Here is a 12,690-nt window from a genome sequence, read left to right on the forward strand (position 1 = left end):
CCATTGCTCCGTGTCCGCTTCTCTGGAGTAGCAGAAAACAATCTTTCACCCTCCTCTATATGACATCCTTTTATATATTTGAACATGGCTATCATATCACCCCTTAACCTTCTCTTCTCCGGGCTAAGCATACCCAGCTCCCTAAGCCGTTCCTCATAAGGCATCGTTTCCAGGCCTTTGACCATTTTGGTTGCCGTCTTCTGGACATGTTCCAGCTTCTCTGTATCCTTCTTGAACTGTGGTGCCCAGAACTGGACATAATATTCCAGGTGAGGTATGACCAGAGCAGAATACAGTGGTACTATTACTTCCCTTGATCTAGATGCTATACTCCTATTGATGCAGCCCAGAATTACATTGGCTTTTTGAGCTGCTGCATCACATTGCTGACTCATGTCAAGTTTGTGGTCTACCAAGACTCCTGGATCCTTTTCACATGTACTGCTCTCAAGCCAGGTGTCTCCCATCCTGTATTCGTGCCTTTCATTTTTTTGCCCAAGTGTAGTACTTTACATTTCTCCTTGTTAAAATTCATCTTGTTTGCTTTGGCCCAGTTGTCTAATCTGTTAAGGTCATTTTGAAGTGTGATCCTGTCCTCTGGGGTATTAGCCACCCCTCCCAATTTGCATTGGCTTTTTTAGCTGCTGCATCACACTGTATTTATTACTCTTTCTGCAGTTCTCTCCTTTATTAACCAAGATAACATTTTACCGGGCTTGTTTGCTGATTCAAAATATCTTTTTCTTGTACATTTAATCTTATTCTCAACCTCTTTATTTATTTGATTCAACAAATGTGACTGTGGAATTTTTATGTTTTGAGCTATTTCCTTTCGGGGATTTTTTGCTAATTCTTTTTCATTTTCTCTGATATGTTTATTAATTTCCATAATACTTTTTCCTTTATCCTTCCCATTAATTGTATACCTATTCCTCTCATATATGCGTTACTCGCATCCCAAATTATTTCCCCATCTGTATCTTCCTTCTCATTTATCTCAAAAAATTCTTTCAGCTTTCCTTTTAATTTCTTTACATCTCTCCATAAATCATCATTTAACCTCTACTTTCCTTTGGTTTGTTTTTTAATTTTCATATTTATCATTTCCGGGTTATGATCTGACAGAGATTTATTCAGAATCTCTGCTTTTGTCAGTCTTAAAGTCAATTTGTTGGATGTCGAAATAGCATCTATCTCCCCCCCCCCCGGATTTCTTTGCTTCAGTAAAATAGGTAGTATCTTTCTCTGTCGGGTGTTTTAACCTCTAAGTGTCATACAAGTCTAGATTTTCAATCAACTGAAAGAAGGAAAGTGGCAATTTTCCTGAATTTGTTATTTTCTCTCTTTCTGTCCTGTCCATATCAATCGATATCACTCCATTTAAATCTCCCATTAATATTATCATTCCCTAATTCCCACAATTTTTCTTCCAACTTTCTGTAGAATTCCAATTTATTATTATTTGGGGCATACACTCCTATCAAAAATATTTTTTTCTTGCTTAATTTGAATTTCTAGCCCCACCACTCTCCCTTCTTCATCTTGGGATATCATTTGAGGATTTAGACCTGGTTTTACATAAATTGCCACCCCTCTCTTCAATTCCTGATGCTATAACTCTAGACCCAATTTTTTATTTTTTAAGACCCTTATGTAGTCCTTAGATACATGAGTCTCTTGTAGACATATTATATCCAATTTCCCTTTCTTCAATACACATTCTACTTTATGCCCTTTCAGTTTACTATTCATGCCATTTACATTCCACGATATACATTTGAAATCCATATTCTTTTTATTTATTTTATTTAATCTGGTTTAGAATATCAGTTTCACTCATGAATCAGAAGAAAGAAAAGAAGTGAAGATGAAAGAAAATTTAAGAAAATAATAGCTTTAAAATATTTTTAAAAGTCCAATTCTGACTTGCTCGTTTTTCACTCTTGAAGCTTTTCTCCACCCACTTCCTCCAAAAGATTCTGGTTTCCTCCTTTGGTTTCCTCTCTTTATGTGTAAAAGTCAGTCATTCGGGAAATTCCCACCTAAATGGTATTTTATTCTTTTTCAGCGTTGCTGTCAAAAATCTGTAATTGTCTCTCTTCTTCAGCAAACGTGTAGGGATTTCCTTCATGATCTCAATTATTTTGCCATCAATACATAGAGGGCTTGTTCTGCATGTCATTAGGATTTTTTCTCTCAATAACCTTGAATTCAAAAATAGCAGGCAGTCCCCTGGTCCTTTCTTATTTCTTCCTCTACTGTTTCTGATTCGAAATATCAATGTCCAACATTAATTCATGCTCCTCAACTTCTAGCCAGTCTGCCAATTCCTTCCTTACTTTCATTGTAATTTCCTCCTCTTGGCTCTCCTTAATCTCTCTTGAGATGGAGCGTCAATTTCTTCTGCCTCTTCTCCGATACAGCAATTGCATCCCAGGTCTCCTCCTGTACTTTCCTCAGTTCATCGATTTCATCTTTGTATTTTTCTTGTGCTCTTTTCCATTCTCTTTGATCTGTCTGCATTTTTTTCCTGGCATCGTCCTGTTTTACTATTTTACTCCTACTCGCTGGATCATCACCTTGTCGTGGTGAGTGGGCTTGCATGTTCCTATGACCCTTGTGAGCGAAGCTGTCGGGAATCTCGTACTCCCAGCAGGGTCACCCAAGGCGGTAAGGTCAAAGGGAAGGAGCTAGACAAAGAATGATCCAAGAACTCCTCAACGGCAGAACAGGTGGATGATAATACCGTAAGCAGTATGTTACAACGGCTGTGAAGGCGGATGAAGGCTGCAGCAGATAGGAATCTACCGGTTTGTTGTGACTACTTCATGCCATTGGAACAGAGCCTACTGCGATGACTGTGCGTTGGTCAGCGTGCACTGATCTACACACATAAAACAAAATCACGCACAGGCATCTTCCAAAAACCCCACCCAAACCCCCAAAGTCCAATGGCGATCAGCAAATGGTAACGGGGGCAGGATCGTGAAATCTGGAAGCCCCTAGTCATGAACTGGCACATGGGCGGTGGATACAGATTCAGTCATTCTGACTCAAGGAACGAGGCAGTTGAGCAGTTCGGCAGCTGTATCCATGACTGATCAGCCCTTTTTAGGATCCACTCTGCTCACCCCGATAAGGGGGAGGGGCTAGAAAAGGTGCCCTAAACATAGTCTGCCTCCCTTTTCCCCTGACTGGATTACTGCGCCTAGTGGGGTCACCACCTAGCGGTCGTAAAAGACAATTGAACTTTGGAACATGGAATATACGGACTTTGTCAGATAACACAGATGGCGAGCGTCCTGAATGCAGAACTTGCCATCATTGCAAGAGAGCTGTGATGTTTTAACATCGATATTGCAGTGCTTCAAGAGACTCGAAGAGCAGGCGAGGGACAACTGAAGGAAGAAAAAGGAGGCTACCCATTCTTCTGGAAAGGTCTATGAACAAGAACATCGAATACACGGGATAGGCTTCACTATCATAAACGATCTTGTGAAGCTCCTGTCAGAAGTCCCTACTGGCATTAATGAGCGACTCTCAACCCTTCAAATAAATTTCTGCAAAAAACAACAGGCTACTATTATAAGTGCTTATGCACCAACACTGGATGCCGATGAAGACATTAAAGAAAAAAAATTACTCTCAGCTGGATACCGTCCTATCAGAGACACCTAAGGAAGATAAAATTATCCTCCTGGGTGATTTTAATGCAAAAGTTGGGTGAGATTTTGATCTGTGGCCTGGGACTATTGGGAAAGAAGCAGTTGGCAACAGCAACCAGAATGGAATCTTACTTTTGTGAGCACACAACCTTGTTATTACCAACACACTCTTTCGACAGAAAATTAAATTTAAAACTTCATGGAGGCATCCTCGGTCAAACCACTGGCACCTCTTATTGTTATTGTCCATGCTAATGATTGCTGTGATGTACTCCTTAACAGAGCTATGACAAGCGCTGACGACTGCTGGACAGATCACCGACTAATGCGCTTCACGATGGCTATCAAGATTATAGCTCAACTCAGGCTTCAAGGAAGGAAACCAAGGCGCAAAGTGAACACTCAATCCCTTCAAGATCCCATTAAGCGGGATTGCTTCCAAACGACTCTTAAGGACCTTTCAGAATTCCCTGATAACATTGAGGAACACTGGACCAAGCTAAAAACATCCATTATTGCAGCCTGTGAACAAACTATTGGATACCAAACCAAGAAACACCAGGACTGGTTTGATGAGAATGACAGTGAGATTGTATGCATGATTGACAAGAAAAGGAAGGAAGAGATAGAAACTGTGCCACTAAGAAAAAAAACCTATGCCAAAAAAACCTATGCCAAGGTTCAAAAAAGAACCAGAGAACTAAAAAACACCTGGTGGATAAAAAAAAGCTCAAGAGATCCAGCACTTAGCCGACACTCATGATGCACAGAGTTTCTTTAAAGCCACAAAGACCATCTATGGGCAAGTAAATCATGGCATATGCCCCTTACGCTAAGCAGAGGGTAACACACTTCAAAAATATAAAGAAGCTATTTCACTGCACTGGAAAGAACATTACCAACATCTCCTTAACCACAACTCCCCCTGTAGCGGCCGAGGTCCTCTCACAAATTCCGCAAAAACAAGTTAGAGATGAGCTTGAAGTATCTCCTAATCTGTGTACAGCTATTAACCAAATGAAAAACAACAAAGCCAGTGGACCTGATGGGATACCTGCCAAAATCTTCAAAGTGGAAAGCCTGGACTTTGAAGTCATCTTATTTTACTTGTTATTTTGTATTATATTTACTGTTTTTAATTAGGTTTTTATAATTTTGGATTATGCGGAATGCTTTATCGGAGTGGATGTAGCAACCGAGTAATTTCGTTGTTCCCGCAAGGGGACAATGACAATAAAGATATCTTATCTTATCTTAATTGAACTTACATAACAACTTCACAAACTCATCGAAAAAATCTGGGAAAGAGAAGAAATCCCAGCAGACTTTAGGGATGCCAAAATTATCAATCTCTTTTAAAAAGGTGACAGAACTGATTGTGGAAACTATCAAGACATCTCTCTGTTAACTGCGGCCAGCAAAATTCTTGCAAGGATCTTAGCAAACCGTCTGGTAACAATATCTGAGATAACCCTTCCGGAATCCTAAAATGGTTTTCAGCCTTCTAGGGGGACAGTGGACATGATTTTCACCGCTCAACAGCTTCAAGAAAAATGCAGAGAGGAAAAAGTCAGCATGGGTTTCTGAAAAATAAGTCATGTCAGACTAATTTGATCTCATTTTTTGACAGAATTACAAACCTGGTAGATGAAGGGAACGCTGTGGATGTAGCCTATCTTGATTTCAGCAAGGCCTTTGACAAGGTGCCCATGATATACTTGTAAAGAAACTGGTAAAATGCGGGCTAGACAATGCTACCATTCAGTGGATTTGTAACTGGCTTACTGACCGAACCCAAAGGGTGCTCATCAATGGCTCCTCTTCATCCTGGAGAGAAGTGACTAGTGGGGTGCCACAGGGTTCTGTCTTGGGCCCAGTCTTATTCAACATCTTTATCAATGACTTGGAGGGCATCCTGATCAACTTTGCAGATGACACCAAATTGGGAGGGGTGGCTAATACCCCAGAGGACAGGATCACACTTCAAAATGACTTTAACAGGTTAGACAACTGGGCCAAAGCAAACAAGATGAGTTTTAACAAGGAGAAATGTAAAGTACTACACTTGAGCAAAAAAAAAATGAAAAGCACAAATACAGGATGGGAGACACCTGGCTTGAGAGCAGTACATGTGAAAAGGATCTAGGAGTCTTGGTAGACCACAAACTTGACATGAGTCAACAGTTTGATGCAGCAGCTAAAAAAGCCAATGCAATTCTGGGCTGCATCAATAGGAGTATAGCATCTAGGTCAAGGGAAGTAATAGTACCACTGTATTCTGCTCTGGTCAGGCCTCACCTGGAGTGCTGTGTCCAGTTCTGGGCACCACAGTTCAAGAAGGATACAGACAAGCTGGAACGTGTCCAGAAGAGGGCAACCAAAATGGTCAAAGGCCTGGAAACGATGCCTTATGAGGAACAGCTTAGGGAGCTGGGTATGTTTAGCCTGGAGAAGAGAAGGTTAAGGGGTGATATGATAGCCATGTTCAAATATATAAAAGGATGTCATATAGAGGAGGGTGAAAGATTGTTTTCTGCTGCTCCAGAGAAGCGGACACAGAGCAATGGATTCAAACTACAAGAAAGAAGATTCCATCTAAACATTAGGAAGAACTTTCTGACAGTAAGAGCTGTTCGGCAGTGGAATTTGCTACCAAGGAGTGTGGTGGAGTCTCCTTCTTTGGAGGTCTTTAAGCAGAGGCTTGACAGCCATATGTCAAGAATGCTTTGATGGTGTTTCCTGCTTGGCAGGGGGTTGGACTGGATGGCCCTTGTGGTCTCTTCCAACTCTATGATTCTATGTGTCTATGAAAACCAACCCCTGTATATGGCGTTTATTGATGTAAGGCTTTCGACACTGTAAATCGTAATGCCCTGTGGACTGTCCTTCTGAAAATTGGCTGCCCAGATAAATTTGTAAACATCATTCAGCTCCTTCATGGTAATATGACAGCAACAATCGCAGATAACAATAGCTCTTAGAGCTGTAGTGGGCCTTGGCCCCAGGATCCCCCCTTGGGGTTTAGTGGGAGAACTTACATCTCAAGTTGCCCCTGTTCATCCACTCTGACACAGGGACTGCCTTGAGTTAGCAGGAGCGCAATCCCTCACCCGTTCACTAAGCGCGCTGCTCCAGAAGCTGTGTGTGTATTTAGTGTGTGTGTGTGTATACTTTGTGTATACTTTTCAGCATACAATACAATTTAAAAAACAACTAATCCAAATAATAAAAAAGAAATCGAAAAGAAAAGAAGAATTAAGGGGGGAATACAAAACCATCTCTCAGAGGTGCAGCTTAGCTCTTTACAGCTGATCATTTGGAGGTGAAACATTCATTATTGTGTTGTATTATTGATATAGTATTTTTGAAACCTAAATTGGCTGCTAAGTATAATATAAATTTTCCTGCTATTTTAGGTGGTGAGTACAAGGGTTGGTGGGATTCCTGAGGTGCTGCCAGATAATTTTATAATCTTATGTGAACCTTCTGTGAAATCTCTCTGTAATGGTTTGGAAAAGGCGATTCATCAACTGAAGTCGGGATCGCTTCTATCTTCAGAAATAATACACAACAACGTTAAAACTTTCTATACTTGGAAGGATGTCGCAAAGAGAACTGAAAAAGTAGGTGCACTTCCATATTCTGAGACTCCTTCTCTTTTCCTGATCTTTGTTTTAGTGTCGGGTGGGGACCCTGTGCCCCTCAGGTATTCCAAGGCCCATCAGCCCCCCAAGCATGCTCAGTGCTCAGTGCTCAGGGGTGATGGCAATGGCAGCCCAGCAGCCTCTGAAGGGTCACAGGTTCAGCAGGGAGGCTGAGTATTTTTCAGAGTGGAGGGTGAGCAAATATGTTGCTTTTGTGTCATCCTTTGTTGTGATGTTATGTAACAGAAATAAGTTCTCAAATTCATTGTACTGGTAGCATAATTTGCAAGCATTAGTAAAATTGTCTTTACTTGGGCCCTTGCATAACATCTCCTAGGTGTTTCACTATTTATCTTGTTAGATACTCCTAACTTATTTCCACCAGAAACCTTCACATACATTCCCTGTACTGGAACAACCCTAATCAGATGGAGAAATTCCCCTCTTCCTCCTTCCCTAGGTGCAAAGTTATTGAGAATCAAGAGCTTCCCCTTGCAAAAGAGAGAGAGCTGCTACCTATGGACCTATTTCTGAGATCTCTCCCAAGCCCCACAAGTGCTTGTGCATATGCAGAAGTACACCCTGTCTTGGACTTAGAATATAATCAGCCTTATAAGCAGGTGTCTTGTCTATTAGATGATGCAATCTGAACATTACAGACAACCCTCATGTATTTTTCTTTCTTTCTTTCTTAGGTGTACGACAGAGTGGCAGGTGAAACTGTATTACCAATGGGCAAACGACTTGACAGACTAATCTCTCACTGTGGCCCAGTGACCGGCTGCATTTTTGCTCTCTTTGCTGTGCTCAGCTTTCTTTTCCTGATCCTCTTGAGGTGGCTGACACCAGATTACCTTATTGATGTTGCAATAAATGCTACAGGAGAAAACGGGGCATGGACTCGACAGTCTTTCCCCAATAAAAATAAAAAAGAGAAGACTTTGTTCTGTTAAAGGTGCTAACAAACAGGACTGCATTCTCCTATGGTCTAGCATTGGTTGTTAGATTTACATTTGCCATGCAACGTTTTTATAAATTATTTGACATTTTTTCTTGATCTTTGGAAAGAAGATCTTCTACCTCAGATTAGGATAGTCTAAAATGGCTTAGGATAGATATGCTTGCCAAGACCTGCCACAATAGCTGATCACATTTCTTTCAACCTGAATGATTTTGTCTAAATATGGAGAATCTCATTGTGGCGATTACTGAAAGAAAGACTTGGGTGAATAGGTGGATTTTTACTGCTTTCCCCATTTTGAATATCCTTACCTTCCCCCAAGCCTTAAAGATGAACCTTCTGTTCCAGTGTAAACCAAGAGGAGACCAAAATTGTAACTCTAGATGTCAGGGGTGCTTTTTAAGGGTCAGACACCAATGTGAGACACAGGTCCCATAGAGGGGATTGGACTAAATCTTTCTTTAGGTTTCTTGGGCCACTAATGAACAGTATGAAAATAAGCATATTTGATATTTTTGCATGCTTTCCTGAATATACATTTTGAAATGTGTTCTTTGGAAGAAGCTGCTTCTTGCTGGTTTTACAATTTACTTTTTATGGTTTTGTTCAGACACATGTGGAAACTGCTTTCATGCTCCATGGATAAGCCCAAGAGAGCCTCCCTGTCTCCAGGGTGCAACAAGGAGAAGGTTGGAAGCTTCTGCTTTTATGTAAAAAAAACAAACCCAAAATCTATGGTTCCCCTTTATAGATAAACCTGGGGAACTGTTATTCTGAGTTATTCAAACCATAGTTTGTTGAAATAAACCAGGATCAACCATGGTTTCAGATCCTGGTTTGTTAACTAATGGAATTCTATCCAATTCTGAGAAGTAAATCCAAATGGTTTACTCCCAGATCCGTTTGCATAGGATTATAAAATATGGCAGAAATAAACCATTGTTCCCTAAATTCATTAATTACAGGGAACTGTGGTTTGCTTTAAAGTAGAATTAGAACCTTCCAATTTCTTCATCATGCACCTGGCTTCCCAGTTTATCTGAACTGTCCCTATGTTTTGGCCATTTTGTTATTTTTGACATCCCATTACAATATTGATATGGCAATCGACACTGTTCTCTGTGCTTTGGGGTCTTGGTGTTTAATTTGTCTCACTGTGGCTCTAGCTGCCTCTTACTTTAAGGGTAGTAGGCACACCATTGGAAGAAGTCCCCACAGGGATTGAATATGAGTAAAATGCAAATCAGGTTTATTACCGAGGGTTAGATCCTAGTTGCTTAGGATTTTTAAGGGTGGCTCTTTTTCTTGGCTGCAAAAGTATGAATGCAAAATTAAGAGATCATGTATGAATAATGATTACTGCATGTGCTGGATATGTGCTTCTGGAGGGGGGGACTGTGTGGATGATATAAGCTACAAGTGCTGAGGCTTTTAATTAATTCATTCATTAATTTTAAGATCCTCTTTATTGTCTATGCGTCTTTTCTGCCACCATCTTCAGCTTAAAGCTACATTCCTGTGCTTCCTTATTGGGGAATAAAAGGTAAAGGACCCCAGTCAAAGGTGACTATGGGGTATGGCACTCATCTCACTTTCAGGCCGAGGGAGCTGGCGTTTGTCCACAGACAGCTTTCTGGGTCGTGTGGCCAGCAGGACTAAACCGCTTCTGGTGCAGTGGAACACCATGGCGGAAACCAGAGCGCATGGAAACACCGCAGCGTTTTCATCTACTTGCACTGGTATGCTTTCAAAATGCTAGGTTGACAGGAGCTGGGACAGAGCAATGGGAGCTCATTCCGTCACAGGGATTCAAACCGCCAACCTTCCAATCAGCAAGCCCAAGAGACTCAGTGGTTGAGACCACAGCGCCACCCATGTCTCTCTCCTAACCTAGCAGTTCGAAAGCATGGCAATGCAAGTAGATAAATAGGTACCGCTTTGATGGGAAGGTAAACGGCATTTCTGTGCGCTCTGGTTTCCGTCACGGTGTCCCATTGCTCCAGAAGCGGTTTAGTCATGCTGGCCACATGTCCCAGAAAGCTGTCTGTTGACAAACGCCAGCTCCCTCAGCCTGAAAGCGAGATGAGCGCCACACCCCCGAGTCGTCTGCGACTGGACTTAACTGTCTAGGGGTCCTTTACCTTTTGGGGAATAAGTTCAGTGGGACCTAGTGGCTGTGTTCACATTTAATGCTAAGCCAGAAAATATGAATTCCTACTTTGCTTCTGCCTTCTGCAAGTGGGGAAACCAAACTACAAAGTGACTGGCTTAGTATGTCGTCCAAACCTGGAATCATAGTTGTTTCCCACGAACAAACCACGGTTGCCATGACTTCAAGTTGGCTAGTGGTCATGATTTGTTTGAGTTCAAATGTCACACGAAACCAGACCCTCCATGGTTTATTTTCCTGAAGCAGGAATGCATGGGCTGCCTGTATCAGCGCCTAGCTTGAGGTTTAATCCATCGTGGTTTAATAAGCTTTATTTTCTGGCTTTGCATTACATGCAAACACAGCCTGTGGAACCTGATTCCAAGTAACATGCAGAGAAGTGAGCAGCAAGTTGACAGGTTTGTAAAGACCACTGGAAATCATACCTTCAGTTCACACAAATAGGCAAATATTTTAAGCAAAGTATTTTCCTCTATTTTCAGTTTATTAGTACAAAGGTTTTGCATCCCTCAGGTGCACGCATTTACTTTGTTTATGGGGTGAGGTGAAGGGGTTGGTGCTACAGGCTATAGTTCACTTGCTTAAGGTGGCATTTGCTGGCTTAAAAAAGAACTTGCACAAGTTAGACCAACTGTCAAACAAAATTGGAAGCTGAAAATTTGCATCTCTTACTGACATTACACATTGGTGAATGCAATGTTAATGAGACTTACCAGCTTTTATCTTGATCACCAGGACTTTGTCATAGCTGAAAATTCTAATTTTTAATTTTCACTTTTGTAAGGCACTCCACTTTCCCTGTAGTATGAGATACTGAGTGAACAAGGTTAGATCATTTCGTAATTTTACACATTTTTTTCTGTTTGGGAAACAAAGGTAGGAAAGAGGCACAATTTTTCAATCTAGTCAATAGGAAGGGATGTAGAGGCTTTTTGGAAGTGATCCTGATCCATGCTATTTTCCATATGGCAAGTGTTCTATCACCAGTCGGGATTTTAAAAAATATTTTATTCAAGTTTGTAAAAGAATACAAAGATTAATATCAGATATCTTTTTATCAGGATAAAAAAACTAATCTAAATCAAAACAGATCAAAAAGGGGGGGAGAGTACTCCGAACTTCTCAGGAGTTAGGTACCAATTTTACATCATTTTGTAATAACTCTCTTTTAAATCACAGCACAATGCATATTTTAACCATTTAGTCCACATTTGTATTTTGCCCATTTAATCATACATTATTTAACTTGTTCTTCTTGCCTTTCAAATTTCAACAAAGTTCATATATTTCTGCAATAGCATGTTTGTCATCTGTACACAATTGTATTTCAATATCTGTCTCTCTTTTTTTGTTCTATACCAAAAGTCTTATTATCCAACTTAAATATTTCTGTTAATTGTAAATGAGAAAACAATTGGAGGCCATAACCTTTCACTGTTTACCCTCCCCTTGTTTTAATTGTACAGTCTCCTTGATTCCACATTTTTCTCTCAACTTCTGTCCTCTATTGGGGAGACCACTTCATTCCAGTCTCCCATAAGGCACAAATTTTAATATGAAAAGTCCATCAACCTGTCCATAAGTTCTTTATAAAATACAGATTTCTCTTCATTTGGGGCATAAATGCCTACAACCAAAGTTTCAATCCCTTAGATATTAATTTCCACCCCAACATATCTACCTTGTTCATCGAAAAATGCCAGTTTGAGGCAAAATTGGGAATGTATATATAGAACAACTCCATTTTTTCTTCAGTCCTCCAGGGATAGATTCCTCACCTAATTTCTCTTAATCAAATAATTTATATCCTCCCTTTTCCTGATATTTGTCTCTTGTGAACAAATCCGATCCAGTTTCATTTGTTTTCAAATGAATAACTTTTCTCTCTTGAGGAGCATTTGCTCTATTTATATTTCACATTAAATATTTGAAATCCACATCTGGGCAGATTATTTTGTCAAGTCTGTACTTACACCTCCCAGTTCTGTTCCTTCGGTCTCATCAATTTGCATAACCGCCATACCGAGTTTAAATTTTTCTTGCTGTACTGAATCGAGTCAATATCTGTGTTGTTTAAAGGTGAAAATCACTCCCTCTGGTGTGTTCCATCTAAATTGGATTCTTTTCTGCCTAAGTTTATTTGACTTGTCATTTCTTTTATGCAGTGTCTGCTGTGGGATTTTTTCAGTACAATCACATCTATATTGTCAATTTTCAACCTAGTCTCAAAATGTTGCTGCAGGACTTCGT

At 40.4% G+C, this 12,690-nt stretch overlaps 1 protein-coding gene across 2 annotated transcripts in view; it reads left to right on the top strand.

Moving 5' to 3' along the window:
* PIGA (phosphatidylinositol glycan anchor biosynthesis class A) overlaps positions 1-9,382 on the top strand; it is a 28,881-nt gene extending 19,499 nt beyond the window's left edge. Inside the window, exons 5-6 of one of the 2 annotated variants that reach the window (XM_035102419.3) lie at positions 7,082-7,288; positions 8,005-9,382. In XM_035102419.3, coding sequence (XP_034958310.1) covers positions 7,082-7,288; positions 8,005-8,262 — 465 coding nt within the window. In that variant the 3' untranslated portion in view covers positions 8,263-9,382. Of the gene's footprint in view, positions 1-7,081; positions 7,289-7,343; positions 7,710-8,004 lie in introns of those variants that run through there. The other variant, XM_088674842.1, reaches the window with a different exon arrangement.
* Positions 9,383-12,690: the final 3,308 nt, after the last annotated feature.

This window comes from Zootoca vivipara, chromosome 7, assembly GCF_965207765.1.
Source record: "Zootoca vivipara chromosome 7, rZooViv2.hap1.1, whole genome shotgun sequence".
NCBI lineage: Eukaryota > Metazoa > Chordata > Lepidosauria > Squamata > Lacertidae > Zootoca > Zootoca vivipara.